The sequence below is a fragment of the Grammomys surdaster genome, unplaced genomic scaffold (genome assembly GCF_004785775.1).
Source record: "Grammomys surdaster isolate TR1022 unplaced genomic scaffold, NIH_TR_1.0 168, whole genome shotgun sequence".
NCBI lineage: Eukaryota > Metazoa > Chordata > Mammalia > Rodentia > Muridae > Grammomys > Grammomys surdaster.
Window position 1 is genome coordinate 543541 of NW_021604616.1, and position 23189 is coordinate 566729.

The 23189-nt window shown below is 39.6% G+C and overlaps 1 protein-coding gene across 1 annotated transcript in view; it reads right to left on the reverse strand.

Annotated features, from left to right (window-relative positions):
- Positions 1-2698: 2698 nt before the first annotated feature.
- Enpp1 (ectonucleotide pyrophosphatase/phosphodiesterase 1) overlaps positions 2699-23189 on the reverse strand; it is a 61024-nt gene continuing 40533 nt past the window's right edge. The window contains exons 13-25 of the mRNA XM_028766420.1: positions 21910-22041; positions 19912-19943; positions 19162-19289; positions 17862-17931; positions 16868-16955; positions 15832-15998; positions 14760-14811; positions 12927-13078; positions 11323-11452; positions 10034-10114; positions 8958-9090; positions 7257-7419; positions 2699-4484 (exon numbers count right to left, since the gene is read on the reverse strand). Of these exons, the coding sequence (XP_028622253.1) occupies positions 4314-4484; positions 7257-7419; positions 8958-9090; positions 10034-10114; positions 11323-11452; positions 12927-13078; positions 14760-14811; positions 15832-15998; positions 16868-16955; positions 17862-17931; positions 19162-19289; positions 19912-19943; positions 21910-22041 (1499 nt within the window). The 3' untranslated portion in view covers positions 2699-4313. The remainder of the gene's footprint in view (positions 4485-7256; positions 7420-8957; positions 9091-10033; positions 10115-11322; positions 11453-12926; positions 13079-14759; positions 14812-15831; positions 15999-16867; positions 16956-17861; positions 17932-19161; positions 19290-19911; positions 19944-21909; positions 22042-23189) is intronic.

Sequence of the window (23189 nt, forward strand, 5' to 3'; positions counted from 1 at the left end):
AACAGTCTTCCCTTCCTGTATAATAGTGTTCTGTATTTTTACTATGTAAGTGAAGACTGAAATGGATTCTACTTGTGAATTCTGAGTCTTCTTACTTTATAGGTATGAGTGTTCTTGCTTGCATGCTTGCTGGCCATGCAGTGCCTGCAAAGGCCAGAAGAGGTTTCAGGATTGCCCAGCAATTGGACTCAGATATCTGTGTGCCTCGATGTGGGTGCTGGGAAGTGAACCTATGACCTCTGGAAGAGCAGTTAATGCTTGTAACTGCTGAGCCATCTCCCCAGATGCTGAATTCTGAATTTCTGATAGGTAACAGGATTAGAATTTTAAGTCAAAGCATTAGTTATTTTTATTAAAACCTTGAAATTGTCCCCTAGCCTGATAGTTTACATTTAACATAGACTTAAAATGTAACAGCATTGGGAAGAACAGTAAAGTACAGGTCAGTTGCATTGTAAACTGATAAGAAATCTTTTCACAAAACAGAAAGAAGCTGAGAATACTATGCAAAGCTAGAAGAGAAAATCCGAGCCTTATTTCATGTCAATATCTGTGGCATCCAGACTGATTCTTCCATTTGTACCAAACTAAGACATATTTCATGTATTTATAGTTTCTGATAATAGATACAATTTCTAGTAAACAGCATTTTTTATTGAATCATTACTTATAGTGGAAGGGATAAGTACAAACATTTCATTCTGAAGATGTCTATAGTTGTCACGAGTTAGCACCTTTCCTCAAGTTTCAGACTCTTCTAGACACTGGAATGACAGTCACACACCCTTGCTCCCAAAGAGGACAGAGGTTGCAGGTTGGCAGTGTTTGCTCTGTGGACCTGGAGTGAACTTTGCTTTCTTTTCTTTGTCCATCAATGAATCTTTGATTTAATGTCAACAATGCTTGGACTCCACATCGGTTTTTGTCCCTGTGGGGAGCTCCACTTTTCCCCCACCCCACTCCCCACACATACCCACATAGGAAAGCTGCCAAGACTCCATATAGTAAAGTTTTATTAAGAAATTGACATTTCTCAGTATAGACACACCTACATCCTGTAGAATAATTTTTGGTTGTCTTTAGAATGACTAACAGCAGCCTCCAAATGTCCCTGCTTTGTAGCCATGCTAAAATTTCAGCTTAGGAATGCGTTTACCATCACTCTCTTCCTGTTACAAGTTTCTACATGAAGGGTAATCAGCTTAATTGTTTCAAAGTTCAAGTGCCAGTTCCTCCGGCAGATAAGCATGTACCCACAGGACAGAAGTTACCCTGGCTAATAACAGAGAAAAAGTCAAGGAGGACCAAACTTCTTAGGGGGTCACCCCTCATCCCGTTACACCTCCTACATGCGTAACCCCCTCATGCCTCCTACACGCCTTCCCACGGCGGCCTCCGCTTAAACAGTTCCTGAAGGCTTCACATGCACTTTCCCTACAGACTCTGAGCCTTCACCGTTTTCCCACTGTCATCCTCTCTGCATCTCTGGTTCTTGAAAATATTTTTTAAAAAAATTCTTCCTGGTTCTTTCTCAGCAGTGAAGGTACTGGCTACACAGGCTGTTTTCTTAGGAATCTACTTACTTCCCTTAAGAAGTATGGACTCCCAAGGTACAGAAGTCAAATTTAGGATTTAAAGAGGAGGGGTCATTTTGCATAATAGTCCTTGAGAGAAAAGGTAGGATAAAGCCACCGTCACCTACAGGTAGCCCCTAAGAGCTATGGACTCTGAATTAAGTACTCAGTATATTTTTCATGTTTCACTAACAGTTCCTACTCCTTAGGCATCCACTCTCACTTCTGCCGCTGTGGCTTGTTTCCTCAAGATTATAGGAATTGTAACCAGTTCCTCTTTACAACTTTAGTGTCTAGCTCAGAGAATGGGAACCTATCCATTTAATGACGCCCCACTGGGATGCTTCAAGTGTATGTGGGTGTGTGTGTGTGTGCGTGTGTGTGTGTGTGTATTCTGTGAAACACTTCTACAGAAGTGAAGCACACATTCTGTGAACTGGTGACAAAGCCTTTATATTAAACATAAAACAAACCCAGAAGGACTGAATAATACATAGGCAGATTAAGTATCTCAGGACTCAAGAATAATGATTCATGTTCCAAGTTTCCCTTTTAGCTCATCTCCTTCAGACTTGATGAAGGAGCAACATGAAAATGTCAGAATAGGAAAAGCAGGGAATGGAAAACATGGCCTGCTCTCCCCATTCAAAGGGCAGGAAAAGGGCAAAGTAGGACTCTACAAAATCTACTCTGCTCCTGGGAAACACACAAAAAAGACCCTCCTACACCAGCAAAGGGTGTGGAACCTACGCGCCTACCTTCAGCAAGCTGTAAAGCCATGCCCAGCTCTCCAGCTCCACTGCCAGGGCAGTGATAGCTAAGGCTGAGGAGACTGAGAATGTCATCCCCATCCAGTGGTGATGAAGCTTTCTCCAGGATGCCAGCACCACTGGAGACCAGCCAGGAGCAGTAAGTGGTACTGTTCACATCCCAGCATGGGAGACATCAGCAATGAACTAACAGAGAACTGAATCCCCATCCTGTTACCTCCTGTCATCCCAACATCACTAGAGGAGGTGGAATACTTCAGCTCCCAGATAGTAAGAAAGAGGCCGAGCCCCCAGTATTCCTGTTGGCATTATGTCAGAGGAGATTTACCCATGATGCAGAGTGTTAAGACAGAATGCCTAAAATATCCAGGTGTTAATTTAAAACAATCATCAGAAGCAGAAAAATACGTTGAGAACAAGAAAAACCAACTCTGTATAGAAACAATGGACACTGGAAATGTGGCTGTACCAACAAGGACTGTACAATAGCATCATAACAATGCTCCGTCAACCACAGATACACAAGAAACAAATGAAGACGCTGATACTCAATGGAAGCGATAAAATTCTCAGCAAACAGAAGACATAAAGAACAAAACACAAATAACATTTTACAAATAAAACAATAGCTTATGTACAAATCCACTGGGAACAAGAACAGAATGGATGAGATAAAAGGTAACATAAAACTAAACAAAGCCCTGGACAAACTGGCAGGAAGTACCAAACATGGGAAGAACAGACTGAAAGATGTGCATGCCAGAGTCTATGGGTAAAACAAAACACCTTCTAAGTTATTACATCAATGTCAGCTGCACTTTTTTTAATCTAAACATCTTTACAGATGACAAAAGGAATGATTATCCTGGGAAGGACATATGAAAATCTTTGGTAGACTAATATTATATTAAAGTGGACCCAGGAAACCTAAACTTTAATACAGCCTCTGGAGGGTCACAGGTTGGATCAATGCAGAGGGGAAATTATATCATCGTGTCATTTGTCGTGTGCACAGTGAAGGTGTTAAGTGATGGGTAATGCATCCTCTTCAGATCTACACAGCTTCAAATTGAAGAGCTAAGCCAGGCAAAGCCCTTCTCCCACTGTCGGGTCTCTTGTGCAGAGGAAACATTCCTCTGGATGAAAAAATGTCACTTTGCAAGTGCCAATGAGTGCTCTGGGGTTTCACGGAAACAATTTTAATGGCCTGACAGAACCATGCTCAGGGCTTCTCAGTCTTCATTTATTTCTAGTGAAGAGGACTTGGATGTGCATGTGCATATGTGTGTGCATGTGCAAGAGTGTGTTACGCATGTGTGTGTTACGTGTGTGTGCAAGCGTGTGTGCACATGTGTGTGTACAGACGTAGAGTGACTTTTATAAAAGCTAGATATACTCAATTCACAAATTTCCCATCAAAGTCCAGTTTTTGAAAGCCACTAAACTTGAAAAGATCCAATTAAAATTTGTTTTAAAAGCACAAGACTAATGATTTGGTTATTGGAGGAGGAGACAAAAACAATAGAAATGGGACCTCATTTAATTAAACCTGAAACTCCAAGTAAAAATTAATCCAGAGTCATCTTTTTAGTAGGACATGAGCTACCCCAGTCCTTTACTTAGTTTTATTAACAATACAATTCCAACATCAGGTCCCTAGACCATGTTCACTGTCCCGTGTCCCTTAAGAGAGACCCAAGAGCACTTACGGGTTTGAGGTGAAGTGTCCTTACTCCCAGTACCTTATAACACAACTAATTCTTAGATAGGAAATCTGCACGGCACAGGACAGGAACACTCTGCAGATGTGCTGACTTGTCACATAGCCCAGGGACATCGGCACCACACAGGATTCCCAGTTGTAACTCCACTTGACAGTTTCCAAACAATGCAAAAGTGTAGAGGACTGTATAAAATATAAGACTCTTTCCAAAAGATCCATAGTGTATTTTTTTTAATAAAAAAACAATCAGTCTTCTTGGATGAAGATTGGCAAATGTGTTTTCAACCTCAGCAGTTCTGAAACTGACTCTTGTCGGTCCTGGTAGAAGCTGAGGCCAGTGATAAGTTCGACATCTGTGACCCGAGCTCTGTGCAAGGCCAGCAATTCCTCAACCCATGAAGAGTCCCTCTTCCCATGCTAGAAGAACAGAAGATAAAAAAGAGTCACCAGAGAACACTCAGTACATGGTCCCAATAAGGTCCCCCTCTTTCCAGTGTTTTTAAACTTAGAACATTTTAGGCTGGGAAATGACAGAAGTCACAGGGTCCATTTTAGGCATAATTCATACTTTTAAATAACATTTTCCAGTGTATACAACAAGCATAACTGCTGAATTAGATCAGATTTAAGGGAAAGAAAGCAAACTGAGAACAGTTAGTTACACACCACATAGCTGTAAGAATACTCATTCATAGAAGTTTCTGGTATTAAAAAATACCAGAACCAGGCTAAGGTGGTACACACCTTTAATCCCAGTACTTGGGAGGCAGAGGCAGGCGGATTTCTGAGTTCGAGGCTAGCCTGGTCTACAGAGTGAGTTCCAGGACAGCCAGGGCTACACAGAGAAACCCTGTCTTGAAAACAAAAATAAAAAACAAAAACAAACAAACAAACAAAACAAAACAAACAAACAAAAAACAGAAATGGGAACTATATAACATGGTAGAGAAGAAATGTGGGGAAAATGGATTCAAGTTCTGGTCATATGAATGTACTATTGGAAAAATACCTAAGTAAAATTGTACTTCTTTGTCATATCTTCTAGAAGGGTGCATTTAGTTATTTAGTTGCTTTTATTATTGAGATTTATTTATTTTTAAATTATATATATATGGGGTTTTTTTGCCTGAATGCATTACTTGTGCATCATGAGAAACAGGTGATCAGATGTCCTAGAACTATGGTTATAGATGGTTGTTAGCTGCCATGTAGGTGCTAAGAATTCAACCCAGGCCTGCTGGAAAACCAGTCAGTGCTCTTAACCACTGAGCCATCTCTTCTTTAAAGATCAAGTATAAAGATGTGAGCAACTATATCACACCAACTCTAGTTACCACAGGAATGTGTCATCTTTATCGTCCCATGGAAATGGCTTTGGAAAATAGGTAAAATAAAATTTAATTTCTGAAGAGAGTAAAGACCTAGATAATGTGTGCTCAGAAAAGAACCAAAAGCAGACTTCCCTGTCGATGGAAGTAGAGATCGTAGTTAAATCAGGAAACATGTATAGAAATGATACATCCATATGTTATCAGCATTTCTGAAAATGGCCATGGGAAAAGGTCAAAGACATGTATCAAAAAGGCCTATGGGTCCAGGAAGATGGCTCAGCAGCTAATGGTCCTTGCTGCCAAACTTGGCTGCATGAATTTAGTCCCCAGGACAAAGGTCAGGGAAGGAGGGAGCCAACTCCTGAAAGATGTTCTCTGAGATCTCATAGCATTTGCACAAATAAATGTGCACACACACACACATTATTAATAAATGTAATTGTTCTAAAAGCCCTATGCATTCTTGGGATCTTATTAGTAGAAAATAATAAACAGAGTTTTCCCATACAAAGCAGACTTATCTGTAGGCAATGTCTATTGGTTTCAACATTCTTAGGAATGGGTGAAGAGGGCACATAAACAGTGTTTCTTCAGGCTAGTGCAACTATTGCTTAGCCACTCCTTCAGAGGGGAAGCAGAAGGATCAGTAACTATATAACAAGCTTTAAAATAGCCCTCTTTCTGGCTCACAATATTTAATGTCTTTTAAGCTCCTATTAAAGAATTGAATACAATGTTCCCATCAACAATAGAGGGCACTCTTTTAGAATAGCAGAGTAGAATAGGCTTGTGATGTTTGACTCAGGTCACTCAACATTTTGATGAAAGAGTAAACCTGGGGCTACCTTCCCCCTGTCCCCAGCAGGTCAGTGCAGAATTCAAATGTGAAATCTGAAAAGCAGGAACCATTAGTTCATGTAGGCCACAGCCGCGAGCTGAGCACAGTGGAACAGAAGAGGTGAATGGTCTGGGTCCCTTATGGCTCCACTGATCACAGCACTGCGCCAAGGCAGTAGACAGTTGACCCTGTTACTAGAGGCTCCTTCCTCACTTCTCTGATTGATGCCTCAGCTATTGTTCCAGAACACTTCTAATGTTTAATATGTGTTGCATCATTCTGGACAACTGATGTGTACTTATCAGCAATTTACTCTCAAGGAAAAGAACTGGTGAAAAAATCAACAATTGTTCAACACAACAATAAAAAAAAACCACTGGAATGGCAAATAGTCTAAGAAAGATCTTCATAATAACATTAGGTGTAAAGGAACCATATTAAAATGCCTTCTGACTACAGCTTTAATACTAATCTATACAAGTATAAATATGTATACAAGTATACAAGTATACTAATGTATACTAATATATACAAGTCTAGTTTTGGAATCCAAGAAAATTCCTATCACAAATCAATGTAGACTTTAGCAACTAATCCATATTAGAAGTTTCTGACATGATTTTTATATTTTTAAGGACAAGATGGTCTTCTACAAAGATGTGTCAACTTCAAATATTAATTTAAGGGCCACTGAGATGGGCTCTGAGTGAGTAGAGGCACTTGTCATCAAACCTGACAACCTGAGTTCGATCCCTAAACCTCACATGCTGGAAGAAGAGAATCAACTCCTCACACACATCCATGTGCCTCCAACATGCCTGATGCACCAAGGCATGCAGCATGCATGTCCACAAAAACACACACACACATACACACAACATGCTGTCTATAATTTAATACCATCAGATAAATCCAAAGCCCATGTACACTCAGGAGTTCCATTTCTTCTAGAGTGTGAGCAATGTATGGCACACACAGGTAACGCGTTAGTATTGGAGAGAAGCAAGGGAGGTTACTTACCATACAGCTCTCGATGTTATCAGGCCTATGAGGCAGGATGAAGGCTGAGGACTCTAACGCTGTGCACTCTAAAGGAGTCTCAGATAGCTGCTTGCAGCTGGTGAGCACAAGGAAGAAGTGAGTTGGAATCAGAATTTCTTGACTCCGGATGACTCTGATGTTTCTGTAAAATATGCAATATTCACTTTCATTAAGAAACCTTTATCTTTCTATTAATAATACTTCAGCATTATACACATATACACATACATGAAGTCTTTGAACACTTACAAACTTACAACCAATATTCTAACTCTAGACAATATTGATGGTCTTTTGTCAGCCACACAATGACAGAGAATCAACCAAGGCCCCTCCTTCCCTTCAGAGAAGACATGTCATGAATTCTCCATTCCTTTGACTGAATTTCTATTTTTATCCCTAAACTTTAACTGAAAAAAAGAATCACAAACTAACCACTGTCTCTTGTTAAGACTATGACCTCTATTCTTAAACCTGTGCTTATTTGTTGGGCATTTTTCAAAATCTAAGGTAGTGACATCACTATTTTCCAAATATGACCCTGTGTTGAGTCATAACCTGTAACATACATTGAAAACAAGAGTTCTTCCTTTTTTGTTTTGTTTTGGTTTTTTTGTTTTGTTTTGTTTTGTTTTTCGAGACAGGGTTTCTCTGTGTAGCCCTGGCTGTCCTGGTACTCACTCTGTAGACCAGGCTGGCCTCGAACTCAGAAATCCGCCTGCCTCTGACTCCCAAGTGCTGGGATTAAAGGCGTGAGCCACCACTGCCCGGCACAAGAGTTCTTCCTAACAGTGTGAGAGGGAAACACATAAGGCCTCTTCTACAACCTCCACAACATGGCTTACAGGTCAGCTATGTAAAAAAAAATATTCTGCTTCAATAGACACAGCTAAGGTGTCTGGGTGTGTTGGCACCCACCTTTAATCCAAGCACTAAGGTGGATCTCTGTGTCTTCAAGGCCAGCCTGGTCTATATGGCAAGTTCCAAGATAGCTAGGACTACATAGAGAAACCCTGCCACCAACAAACAAACAAGCACACAAAAACCTAAAATAGTAGACACAGTTTAAAAGTACATATTTTACAAACTAACGTACTCCCAAGACGTTTTGTTATAAAGCAATAAGAGAGTTATCTGTTAGGGACAAAATCTCAGTAGAGTCTTTGGTATCTGTCTGTTGGTTTTGGGAGCAGATTTTCTTTTGAAAATGCTGTTAAGTTATTTGCTTTAATAGAGATCAACCAGGGCGGGGCATATAGCTCAGTGGTAGGTGCTTGCCTTCCCTGTGGGAGATCCTGAGTTTGAATCCTGCCCCACACCATAGCAGTGGTAGGTGCTTGTCTTCCCTGTGGGAGATCCTGAGTTTGAATCCTGCCCCACACCATAGCAGCACAAGGGTTCAAAGTGTCTGCTTCTGGTTGACCATCTATTAAATGATCATCCCAACACTGAACCACACAGAGATCTGAAATTGGGATCAACATGTACACCATGATCATGAGTGGGGAGACATGAGTTCTCTCGTTGAAAAAAATATTTGATTGAAACTGAGTATTCTGTCGTAGAGATTTCAAATGCCTCTGGGTGATACATGTCTCCTTTGTACACACAAAAGGGTCTGTTGACTACATGGAAATCCCCCTCTATAGCTACTTTTAAGAGTATAAAATATGTTCTTACTGCTTCAGGATCTCTAAGGAATCATAACGTCCGTCATAATCAAAGTCAAACGCAGGACCGCTGACAACATTGATGCCATTCCTTTCTTGGGCATACCTTTGCAGTAGGGTGTCATGAAGGTAGTGCCATATGACTGAAAGACAAGAGAAGATGCTGTAATTTCAAAAGAATGACACACCAGGCTGCTGTGTGGAACTGGCAAGTGGCACAAAGCAATGCTAGTCTTTGTAATAACTGAAGACTTGGTCAAGATTGGCTTCAGTCTTATTGCCAAGCCCAGAATGTATGATCTACTTTTGTCTTTGAGAAAGACTAAAGGGCAAATGTGGATTCAACTCCATCTCTGTATTCGGAAATAAGTACCTTAAGCTGCAGTAATGACTGTGTGTCAACACTGAACACTGATGAAACCATGAATCAGAATCACTACTCATAACTCAATTTGTCCTCTGAAAATACACATGTGCCATGACAAAAATTCAAATAAAATGTCCTTATACGTGGTAGATTTTATATTCTGTATCATAAGTCTACCTTAGAATGCCTATTTACTCTTCTAGGAATCAGATACTGAAATGGCTAAGAATGCTGTGAAATCTATTCATTATTAAAATGAAAATAATTACCCAAACTTATTTAAATAAGGAACCATACTAAAAGCTGATATATTCATTTATGGGATTCCCTATGAAACTATAGAGAACATACTATATACTTTTTTGCTAAAAATGCATATAACACATAAATACAAAGCAAACATATACTAGAATATACCTCTTAGTATTTATAGAATTTTTTTGTATGTTCAAGTACCTGAAGAGGGCATACGATAAGTACACATTTTTTTTTTGTTTTGAAACAGGGTTTCTCTGTATAACCCTGGCTGTCCTAGAACTCACTCTGTAGACCAGGCTGGCCTCGAACTCAGAAATCTACCTGTCTCTGCCTCCCAAGTGCTGGGATTAAAGGCGTGCACCACCACCACCCAGCATAAGTACACATTTAATCAAAACTATAAATTATATTACACAATGAGTAGATATACATATAATGAAACCATCATTAAAGGCTTTTACCTTGAAAGCTCTGATACATTGGCACTATATTGGAAGTAAGGAGTGCTTCAGAGTTGATTTTATTTGAAGCTCTATTTAGTCCTGTGAAGAAAAAAAAAAAGAAAATGACTCTTTCATTCAACATGAAGAACGTTTTGCAATTTTTTGGGGTGGAGAGAAGCAGTCAGCTGAGAGTCAGCTGAAGCCTGTAAAACCTGCCCAGGTTTTCTAGCAGACAGGAAACACAATACATTTGCCCAAGTTCCTTAAAAAAACAAAAATGCAAACTCATTTTTTTTTGTGCTGATCATTTATCAAAGAAGCACAGATATTAATGAGAAAGCCCAGAACTATACCTTTTCAAACTTTTACCTTATTTCTTTTATTTCAGCTGAAAGATTATTGTGTTTACAAACTTCTCAAACTTTTTTTTTTTTTGCAGCCATAGGAAGAAAGTTCAGAAGTTCTGGCTTCAGCACAACACCTACCACCCAGAAAAAACAACCCAAGGAGTCTGCCTCAGCATGCCACACAAGGCTTCTTTGTGTAAACTGAGCTAGGACCTGCTCTCTTGCAGTCCAATGGCCAAGTGTTGTCTGCAGGAGCTTACTCAGTGTTGGACTTGAAGCTGAGGGCTTGGGCACCTGGGGCCTTTTGATTTTTGCCTTTTAAGGCTGGCCTTAAAAGTCTTCTTGTTACGGGCCTGGTTGGACCTCAGTGGGAGAGTATGTGCTTAGTCTTGATGTGAACTGATGTCCTAGGGCAGGCTGGTACCCAAGGGGGTCCTCCCCTTCTCTGAGAAGAAAGGAAGGAGGCAATGGGGGAAGTTTTGTGAGGGTAGTCCTGGGAGGAAAGGAGGGAGGGGGTTACTCCTTCCTAAGAGATAGATACAGCCATTCACTTCCAAGTTTTCAGGGAAATGCAGGGAAAAGACAGCACCTTCTACCTGAAGTATTTGCACAAGTTCAGTTACTCCCCAAACACAGCATACAATGAATCAGACATTCAAGCCTCAAACAAATGTTTCCCCAATTCTGTTCCTAACCTTTCGTTTTCACTGGTCAATTAAAAAAAAAAACTCCATACCGTGCCACAGAATACACGGGAGATATTTCTCACTAATATATTTGATTACTTTCATTATTGCTATTATTGATTTGCAGCTGACACTTGGCCCAAGGACTCCTACACACCAGGAAGCGTTCTCTAGCAGTAAGCCACACCCCCAGACTCATGAGAAATTCATAAGCAAGCAAAGAGAAAAGCTAGGGGAAGGGAAAGTCGTGGTGCAGAGGTGGGGAAGTACTTACTTGGTGGCATGAGGAACCCATAACTTAGCTTAGAATTGCTTTTATAATAGGAACATTTATGCACCGGACTAAAGGGAATCCGAAGGTCCTGATGCAAACAGTTGGAAAAGTCATCTGTGGAGAATTGGTCCTGAGGAACAAATGGTGGAGAATCAGCAGGTATCAGCCATGGAGCAGAGATGGAAGCTAATGAATTAGAGGCAAGCTGCCTTGCCCCAGCACAGAGTCACAGCCCTCTCCCATTTCCCATCTGTCTATGGATATTTTCTATCTAAAGCACAAACACGTTTTACAGTGGGAAGACTATTAATTCCTATATGTGCAAGCATCTTCTGCTCTGATGGTTATGTTTTGTTAAACAATTTCCAGGAAGTTTTCTCCATCTAAAAATACAGCCAAAAGTTTCTGAGAGAGAGAGAGACAGAGACAGAGAGAGAGAGAGAGGGGGGGGGGGAGAGAGAGAGATCGATCTCAGGGGTCTTTAGTGATTTCACATAGCTTTGCTTGGATAAGAAAACCAGAATCAAGCAGAATCAATCACAAATTTCAGCAGTTGGCCACAATAAACGCTTTGCACACCAAACATGTGAACACTACAGACTACAGGGGGAAGAAACTGACTGATGGTAACCTTCAAACATTTTTTAAAATGCCCAAGAAGTTTTGCACAATGTGACTATCTATAAAAATGAGTAGAAATGATAGGTGTGTGTATGTGTGTGTGTGTGTGTGTGTGTGTGTGTGTGTGTGTGTGTGTATTTCCCTATCTTTTTATCTAGGACTCTCAGAGAGTATCAACACTAAAACTAAATTTATTCATGAAGCCTCACTGCTTCCTTCAATGGAGCACTCATCCATCTCTTTGCAATCCCTTAAGGGATCTTTATGGCTCACCAATCACCCATGGTTGCTTTACCATTCATTCTCCTTCCATCTAAGCACCATGGGGCTGGAGGGAGTGAGGGTGGAATCTGATTCTGTGATATCCATACATGATCCTTCAAGCCTCCACTTCTCTGTTGTTGGCAGGGGCAGGAGGGGGACATAAATGCCTGCTGGTCCTTCTGTGCTGGGGTTCTCAGGTGAATGAGGGGCAGCAACTGGACAGAGTTCTCATGGGTCTCCTTAAATTTGGTCAGTTGGAGACAACCCATGTACTCAGACAGCCATTTCTTCCTTTCCAAAAGAGTAATTGTGACCTATTGCCAATCTGATTTCCTGGGATTATAAATCAGAGTCACACAATATTAAAAATAGAGGGGTAGCTGGGGGTGGTGACACAAGCCTTTAATCCCAGCACCCAGGAAGCAGAGGCAGGCAGATCTCTGAGCTCAAGACCATCCTGGTCTACAAAGTGAGTTGCAGGACAGCTAGGGTTACACAGAGAAATACTGTCTTGAAAAATCAAAAAGAAGGAGGGGGGTAAAGGGGCATAAAGGAAATCCGCTACAGAGTTCATCTGAGTTCCATAGTCACACAGAGAGACAGTGACAGATCTAAAGCTGTGCCCTAACTTCTGGATTCCTCTCCTCATTCAGGAAGGGGTAACAGATTAACAGCAGTAAACTGCTTTCAACATAGCACAAGAGGGGACAGATACTTGCATTTCTGAGGAAGGTGTAAGACGTCCAGAGGGGCATGAGGAGGTCCAGGCTGTGTCCAGTCAAAAACTGTTGCTGATGGAGCAGACAGATGCGGTGCTGCTTCAGCAGAATCCGGGGCCTTCCATAGGGTACAGTTATAGAGTAAATATCCTCTATTTGGGTCATAAAGGGAAAATAAAACCATGCTTTACATTGTTTAGTGCTATAAAATGGAGTACTCATGTAACCCTCTCCTCTTTTGAAGCACACAGAGAAATATGCTTTTAACCATAAACACATCACAAAAATTGCAGGGTATAGAACCACATGCAAATATAAGTCCACGAAACTGCCTTTTCTACTGAAATATCAATGTTCTATATATTTTTTTAAAAGTATCACAAGAGAATACTGTCTTGAATTATCATACATTCTTGTTACACTACCCAATAAATAAATAATATTTTTTGAGACAAAGTATCAGGTTAGCCCAGGTTGGAATCAAAGTGAGTGTGCAGCCAGGGCTGACGTTGAACTTCTGATCCTTCTACTTCTGCCTACTGAGTTCGGGCATTACAGGTGCATGGTAGCATGCCTAATTCTTTGTGGCACTGGGGGAATGGAGCCAGGACTTCATGCATGCTGGCAAGCAATCGACCCATTTAACTGCATCAGAGGTCCCCTGAAATTCTTTAATGCTGTTTTAATCACTCTTCACTAAGTGACTGGTAAGTGCAGAAGGCACATGTGGGTAGTTATAAGGCAAAGACTAGGAGCAAGAGGCAGATATGACGTCACTGTAGACAATGGTTTAATGCCCTTTCTCTAAAGGTCAGGTGCTTTGCAGAATGGTTCTCAACTTGTTTCCTACATCTCCTTAAGAAGTACTGTCCTGCACCTACTTCACAGATGAGATGATGGAGGCCTGCACAGAATAAATACTCCCCACATCATGTTGCTCCTGAGCCCACAAACTCAGCTCCACCATGATCTCAAGGCGTCAGTCGTTATCACACACCGTGCCACTTGGGGATAAAAGATTCCCCAATTCCAAGTTACAAGACCAGCTCAAATCAGGATTAATGTAGAACTTATCCCTTTGATTCAGCAAGGAGAAAGTATCAGTCAATCATCTAAAGATCAGAGAGTGGACCAAAGTAACTCTGAGAATCCAAGCCACAGTTAGAAATACTGCATCTGCTGCCTACAATGTCATAGCCTTCATTAGAAAGCCATGAGAAAAGGATAAATAAAAAATAAGTTGGGCTGGAGAGATGGCTCAGTAGTTAAGAGCATCAGCTGCTCTTCTGGAGGTCATGAGTTCAAATCCCAGCAACCACATGGTGGCTCACAACCATCTGTAATGAGACCTGATGCCCTCTTCTGGTGTGTCTGAAGACAGTGACAGTGTACTCACATACATAAAATAACTAAATCTTTAAAAAAATAAGTTAATTTAAAAAAATATAAGGAAGTAAATCTAGATAGATAAATCAACCTGTAATTTCTCACAATTAATTTTAAAGCAAGGGGACAGAAAACATTCAGGTATTTTAAATGGAAATCTGAGCTTTCCTATAAACACACAAAAATCTTAAAAATTTCAAAAACACTTTCAACATGTACAGAAAGACATGGCTTTCACAAAAGAGGGTGTATACCTTTTCAGTGTACAACGACATTTCTTGCCTTATGAATAAAGTTCTAGACTATCTGGCAGAGAAAATTATTTCATCAAATGGCCCCGTTTATTGGTTCTTTGTAAAGAATGCCCCTGCAACCCAACAACTCTCTGAAGCTTACACAGAGAAGGACTTGCGTCCACATTTTAGAGCTGAGGCAAACATGCCTTACCATCTTCCGTGGTCAGATTAAACTGTTTCTGAAAGTCCGTGATTGGCACAATCTAAAAGAGATTTATAAAAGGACATTTAAGGAGTGAGAACACACACTTTAATTTTGTACTATATCATTTCTGTAGCTTAACTAATCCAAGAAGAAACAAAAAGAAAATTTACAAAATATAGTGTGAGATGTTTTCCTTCTTTGACAAGGGGGTGAAAGAGGAGAAGCCACAGTCACCATGAGACAAGATTGACTGTGGCAACTGAAACTATAAATCTGCTTTACAAGCTGACCTCTATTCCACGTCTAAACCAAAGGCAAACAAAAGAGAACGAGTACAATAAGCTCCAACTACTAACTTCATGAATCTTGTCTATTGGGCTCATAGATTACTGGGTACTTTTACATTCTTATGACAGCTAAGACAGTATCACTATGATTAGGACAGTTACCAATAATGAAAATGGAACCATGTGTTATATCCATTTGAATAACAAAAACCCTTCCTCGCCCCACCACACACAGGGTTTTTTCTCCTAAAGTTGGAGTAGATTGAGGGTTGGGCCTTACTTGAGAGAAGGAACATTCAGTAACATAAGTTTACCCTATTCAAAGGATCGTAAATTCGGCCCACCTGCCCTCGAGGGGCCATAACACCTAGAGATGACAAACAGCTAAAGACGCAGAAGGTAGATGGGGGGATGTCTAAGAAACGGTCTGTATGTGTTCTTAGATTTAAAAGTAAGCACACATATGCTTAATAAACAAGGTACATCAATGTCTACATTCTAATTTCATCTTAGCATTTTCTATATTACACTCTACACATAGACACACAATGAGAGAGGGAGAGAGGGAGAGAGGGAGAGAGGGAGAGAGAGAAGGAGAGAGAGAGGGAGAGAGAGGGAGGGAGAGAGGGAGAGAGAGAGGGAAAGAGAGAGGGAGAGAGAGAGGGAGAGAGAGGGAGAGAGAGAGAGAGAAAGAGAGAGAGAGAGAGAGAGAGAGAGAGAGAGAGAGAGAGAGAGAGAGAGAGAGAGAGAGAGACTCTCATACACATACAATGTTTTACAGCTATACTCACCCAGGGGTCACATGTGCAGCCAAGGTCATTGGATACTGATTTGATTGGACACTGGGACAGGAAGCTCTCTTCGTTGGGATGACTTGGGGTATAAATGGGTTTCTTTAGAAGGTGGTTGAGACTGCCATGACTTCCATTATTCGGAGCTGGGACCAAACCCAATAAATCTGCATAGTCCCAAGAATGGTAAAGAGTTAACCAGACATTTCAAGACCAAACAAATTGACTTGTACTATGAGTTCCATTTTATTGTTTTAAATCTGATATATTTGATTCTCTTTCTGTTTAACTAGAATGAAGATAGAACATGCTTGGCTTTGAACTACGGGAACCTGTGATTCTTCTACCCATATATAGTTATTTTTATTATAATTATTCTATAAAAACTGTACGTGTATGTATATGCACGCATGTGAGTGTAACATGTATGTGCACAAGTGTGCATGTGAATGTAGGTGTCTGTGGAGGTCAGAAGAGTGTGTTGGATTTCCTGCAGCTCAAGTTAGATGCTGTTTGTAAGCTGTCTTATGGCAGCATTGGGAACACAGCCCAAACCATCTGGAAGAACTATAGAGTCATCTCTCCACCCCAAATATGGTGTTGTGATCCTGACATAAGTGCTATGTCACCCAAATTTCTGAACTTTTCATTTATTTAAGATTGTTTTTAACCCATGGTTGCATATACCCCACACCTTTAATCCTAGCACATGGAGACAGACGCAGGCAGATCTCCGAATATGAGACTAGCCTGCTCTATACAGTGAGTTTCAGAACAGCCAAGGCTACACAGGGAAATCTTGTCTCAAAAAAAAAAACAAACAAAACGATTATATTTATTTTTAATCATATGTATGTGTGAGCCTGCATATGTACATGTGAATGCTGGTGACAACAGAGGCCAAAGTCCCACTTGTCCCACAAGAGCTAATGTTATAGGTGGTTGTAAGCCACCCAAAATGGGTGCTACAAACCAAGCTCAGGCCTTCTGTAAGAACATCCATCTTACACCTGTCAGAATGGCTGCTCACACTTACCACACATTAAGTTATAGACTTCAATATTCTCAAAAGAGTCAACTTCAGCACCATGCTTGAAGGCAGGTCCATAGCCAATAAAGAGAGCCTGAATTCATCAGAAATATAAAAGATTATCAGGTTAATTCAGTTGTGCATGTAGCTGGTCAAAACTTTACATTGTCTGCATTGCACACATATGTACACATGCATACATATGTATATAGTTGTGTATATAAGCTAAGAAGGGAACCAGCATGCCCAGTGGGCTGTCTTGGGCACTGTTTTAATTTTCATTATGTATGAAGATAACTAGAATATTTCTTTTACTTTTACTACGATCTTTGACTTGATGATCAGAACAGAGTGAACGATGAAATCATCTTTTTATCTATAAAATAGGACAAGCTTCATAGAAATCCACGACTTTTGAATTGATATACTTATGGTGGATTTTTGCGTTTTAAATGTTCTTTTCTTTTCATAAAAGGGATTCATTTTTCATTTTTAATTTGTGTTTCTGTGTATGTGTCCATGTGTATATGTCACCTGTGTGTGTGGGGACATTCAGAGGCCAGAGAGGGCATCCCATATCCCAGAGCTGGAGTGTAAACTCATACTGCCTACCTCACAGAGTGCTATGGAGAGACATTTTGATCCTTTTTACAACTATATTCAGAAAAAAATTAAAATGCCAGGAAAATGCCACGTGGTACCTCCTGTCAGATTATAAACATGATTACCTGAAATCACTGATGTTTGCCATGAGCCAAAATAGTTCCTAGAGCTCAGATCTATTCAAAATGATCACTAGACACTTAGAAAGGTGGTTAATAAATCACACATCCACAGAAACATGAATACAAATTCCTAACAGACTCTAAGTCTTCCCAAAGGAGAAAAGTTCAGTAACTGTCTTTCACTACACACTCAGTTTGTTCTTTTAAGACTCAGATTTTTTAATCTGGTTTTCTTCAGATTAATCCTACCAGTGGAGTATAAAAGGTTTACTTACTTGCATGTTTGAAAACAGGTTATCAGAGCCATGAAATCCACTTCCACAATATTTCCTTTCTGATGGATTTCTAAATTTTGACATATAGAAATTAGTAATATGATTCTAGTTCTTGGACAAAACTTCAACCACACTGCTATGTTCACTCATAAAGAACAAGTGACTATTGTTAAGTCACCATAAACTAAATAAAGCCACCTTGCTTTGAAACTCCTGAGTGTTATTCTTTATACTGTTTTGCTCAGAGCTGATCTATTCATAAAACAACAGACTGAGGTGACCAAGCCTTAGCACAGAGATAGAAGGGTCTTGTAATGCTGACTGTGATTTAAAATAATAATAATAATCTTCACTTCACTTGGTTCCAACTTCTCTTTTAGGTCATTTGTAAAAACTCAATAATGATGGGTTTATAATAATACTTAGATGTAGTATTTTACTGTTGTTAGAGGTACTGGGGATTGAACCCAGGGCTTTAGAAGTGCTAGGCAAGCACTTTATCACTGAGCTATATACCCAGCCTTCATATATAGTATTTAAATAGTCACTATATACTAAACCTTCCAAGTGTAAGGATTGGTCTATTTTGCATCTTCTGGACTAAATGCCTTGCTCTGTAATAGAAAGGAGAGGGTGTAACTGTTGACTGAACTGTTTCAATGCTTTGAGTATTATTTGGCAGGGCCATTTGTCACAATTAATGGTTTTGTGGGTGACTACCAAAATAATTTAATGGTCAAGTGTTGAGATATGAATATAATCAATCATGCAACTATTTGAGTGAGTAGCCCCAACAAACTGAGGTTTCCTGAAGAGTTGGTATAAGACAGTGAGAAGGAGCAGCTGTGTGTAACAAAGATGCATGCTTGTTAAAGAGTGCTCTCACAATTGCCAATCTTGGAAGGACTGTTAGGAATAACTACTGTACAGAAGAACTGTGGTGGTGTGGATAATACATTAATGTCGATCGTTAGAAACCAGAATATGGATGTGAGCAGCCAAAGCAACAGCTTTAGTCAGAGCTGATTGCTCATCCCCAGGAGATGTTACTTAACATCTGTAAACTTTCCAGACTGTCGGAAGTTGAGATGGAATGTTAAAAGGAGTACAGGGTCCTGTCAAAGTTCCTATAATGAACTGAGCAGCCGCTCACAAGGTACAAGAGCTATCCAATTCAACATGTTCAGAGTTTAAAGTTAGAGTGAAGAACATCCTTCATGTACTATTAGAAAGGGGCCAGTCCTCCCCTTAGTGGACACTATGTCAGGCTGCATATGCCCAGAGTGTCTTCATGACTTACAATGCAAGTTGCCACTGAGGGTCCAGATAGAAGGTCAGCGGCTCGATCCTGTCACTTTTAGCGAAGTGTAACCGCTTGGGTAAGAATTGTTTCAGGTAAGGCCGGAAATGTTGGTTTGGTTCTCGGCACTGATAGAGCAAAAGGCAAAACAAAACAACAACAACAACATAAAAAACATTATTCTTACATCATTTGGGGCATAAATATCTTGAAAATCCCTTAACTTCAGGTAGGATTTACTCACAAGCATTTACCAGCCTGACTGGAAGACACAGGTGCAGCTAGGAGACTAATGCTTCTTGCTAGTTGTGGGACTTGAATAGTCATTGGAACTATTCAATTGAGAATTATAATAACTACTGAGCAAAAGTCCTAGGATTCTTAGAGTATCACTGGGTTACAGTGGGGTTAAAACTAAAGTGCTTATTTCACATGCCCATTAAATGTGACTATTCAAAATTCTTCAATACATAGACTGTACCAAATATGATATATATATATATATATATATATATATATATATATATATATATGATGTATATCACATATGATATGTCACAAATGCATATAAATATGCATTCCTTTGCATATGATATATATCAGACTAGGACAAATATATATTTTAAAAATAGATATTTAGTATAAATCAAATCAAAACCAAGATTAGAGATGTGCAGCACAATGAGAAACCATGACCTCTATATATACCAAGAAAGCAATAACTAAATAATGAAAAATTAAGATACTCACAGAAAGATTTTTTGCAAGGCTTTCATAGTTAACTGAAGGAACAAACAAAAGAATTAAAAGTTAATGATATGCTACAATTAACAGTAAAAGTAATACAAGAGCCACAACCTTATATTGTTACACACGAACTGATCAATGAAATAGCGCATTCTTCTTTCCTTTTTTTGAAACAGGATTTCATATAGCCCAGGCTGGCTTCAAACTCATTATGCAGTGAGGATGTCTTTGAACTCTGGGGCTACAGGCATGTGCCATTATAACCAATTTGTGTGTGACTGGGGATCAAACCCAGGGTTTCCTCCATCTAAGCAAGTTCTCTGCAATGGAGCTACACCAGGCTGGTTTCAGAAAGCTCCTCTTACATCAGTGCATGGCCAATAAAAAGAGCAAACAAGTCCATAGGTACCACTCTGTCATGACGGTACCAAGAAACAATGTCACACTGCTGCATAAAAAGGAAACTAATATATTATCTATTGACCATCCATCTGTGCAACCATATGCTTGTCCACTCATCCACCTGACTCTTCAGCTGTTGTCCAAGCATCCAGACCCAGCATAACTTCTCTGTGTAACAATAAAAATATGAGTTTCTGATACATTACAGAAAGAACTTAGGAAGACATTCCAAGCTTAGCAAGCAGTCTCTAAAGAGAGGAAATGAGCTGTGCTGTAGAGGAGGAAGTGGAAGTTTCAAATGAAACAGACACAAATGAAGAGGCAAGTAGATCAGCATAAAAGCTGGATTTAAATAGGGAGTCCATTCGACCTTCCTAGTGTAGTTTGTGCTACATATCAGCAACTGTCTAGTTTTCTAAAAATCCCTTTAGTTTCATCTTTAGTTACATACATTTGAGAAAATTGCCTACACAAAACAATCCATTTGTATGCATGCAAATAAATTAATACACAACTTTTTCTTTAATTTGGGAGGTCTGGAGTCCTAACTGGAATGATGTTGTGGATAAAAGCTCAACCATTGCCAAACACCACTCTGTCAACCCCAACCACCCTGTGCTGAATGTCACCCAAGAATGCCAGTCTACACATTTCTAACAGGCCATTAACCAGGAAGAGTTTGCCTCAGAATCCATGAAAAACGTTTCTAGGGCCTTTCTTCAGATACTGTCACTCTCAGATGGCCACATCCCCTACAAAGTACTGTAGTCTTTGTATGTAACTTACATGATCTCCTGTCTATTTTAGCTCATCTCTGAATTACTATAATGCCCAATACAAAGGAAGTGAGCTGCATCTGATTATAAGACTCTATTATTTAGAGGACAACGGCAGCAAAATATTCAACCATCTCTACTGAAATGTATTTCATTGCATAACCCAAACTTAATCCAATTTTGATAATTCAGACACATTTATATTTCCATTGCACAATGATATCAAAAATAATTGTGTCAAAAAGATAAACAAAATCAAAGATGGAAATCAGAAAAGGGGCCGTGGAGATCAGAGACAGTTATGAAGTGAGCTCGCTGTGCAAAGTAATAAATATCTTTAAAGATGTCTTGGCGGTTTATGTCCAAAGTGGTCATGAGAGAAGATGCTTCTCTATATGCAAAAGGTGTATGCTGCTGCTTTAGGAAGTTGTTTCTTAGTAAAGAAATTGATTATCTACTGAGTGAATAATCTCTGCTGCATTGCATTCCTCTTCATAACAATAATATTCTAAAGTGGTGGGTTATTGTAATGGAATGCCATTATTTAATGTTTAAAAATATAGCAGCAATTTTCCCATAAACAGTGGTAAAACTTAATAATTAGACTATATACTGTAATATGAAATCATATTAAGATCACCAAATAGTGTCTGGTCCAAGAATATATAGTTGGTAAATGGTTACCCTATCTTCACTCCAATGATAGCCAGTACAGAACATCTGTGTGGAGACTTCACCATGCTTTCCTAGGGCTGACATGTATTGATGGAGAATAATACATTGTCTCTAGTGATATCTAAAGTTAGCAAATAGCTTCACTCACATGAATAGTACATCTCCGGAACATCAGTGGGTCTCAATCGAGCAGCAGGTCCATATACAACTTTAATATTGTTCACATCCCCCAAATACTTATTCAGGTACACATACTTCTTACAACTGCCTTGTTCCATGCCTGGAAGAATTAAATCACAAAACATGTTGTAACATGACTAAAGAAAATAACACATAAAGCATAATTTCTTTCACTTCCAGAATCAGTTTTTATCTCTTATTGTTTTATTGAGACGGGATCTCTGTCCGTAGTCCTGAATCTCACTACATACACCAGACTAACCTTGAACTCACAGAGATCTGCCTGCCTCAGCCACTTCATACTTCCAGAATTTAACTGATTATCTAGACATACATAATTTAGTATTCATATTAGCTGATCATCTGATAAGACACAAAGTTTCAACTAGGTGCATATTTTCTCTATATTTCTCTTTTTAAAATGTTTATTATTTTAGGTATGCATATGTGCATGTGCCTACATGAGTTTGCATATACATACACACATATATATGTATGTATATATACATATACATATGACATGTGTGCAGGTACCCACAGACAACCAGAGTATACAGGTCATCCCTGGAACTGGAGTTACACATGATATGAGCCTCCTGATGTGGGTTCCATAAATTGATCCAGGTCCTCTGCAAGAGCAGCTAGCACTTCAATCACTGAGCCAATTCTCCAGTCTGTCTACACCTCCCATTCCTTCATCCCCAGATTTTTCATGAACTGAATGTTCCTTCTTCCTGCTGTCTTATGCAACCACCACATGAGCATAGCCGGGTGTCTTTCCACAATTGAAGAGGGCAATTTACCTCAAAACACCTCATATTAAACTGGAATATACTTCTGAAGTAGGAGATCCCTGAGCATACAGTGTTAGGACTGTTTCCTAAGACAGCAGTCCACAACTATTTCTGAAGCAAAAAACAAGCGATACTAACAAAAGGAACCAGAAAAAGCTTATTTACTACTTTCTTGTATGGATTGTGCTCTGTAGTCCCAAAGCTGTACATAATCATAAAAATTTCATTTGGGGGCCAGTGAGGTGGCTCAGCTGGAAAAGGCACTTCTACAAACCTAACAACCTTAACTCTGTCCCCAGAACCCATGGTGGATGGAGAAACTGACTCCCAAAAGTTGTTCTCTGACCTCCAACAGCACACAGTGGTGCAGTGTATATACAAGTAATAATTAAATTAAAGCTCTTAATAAAATGTATTGTGAGAAACTAAAATAAAAGTAATATGTACCACCTCG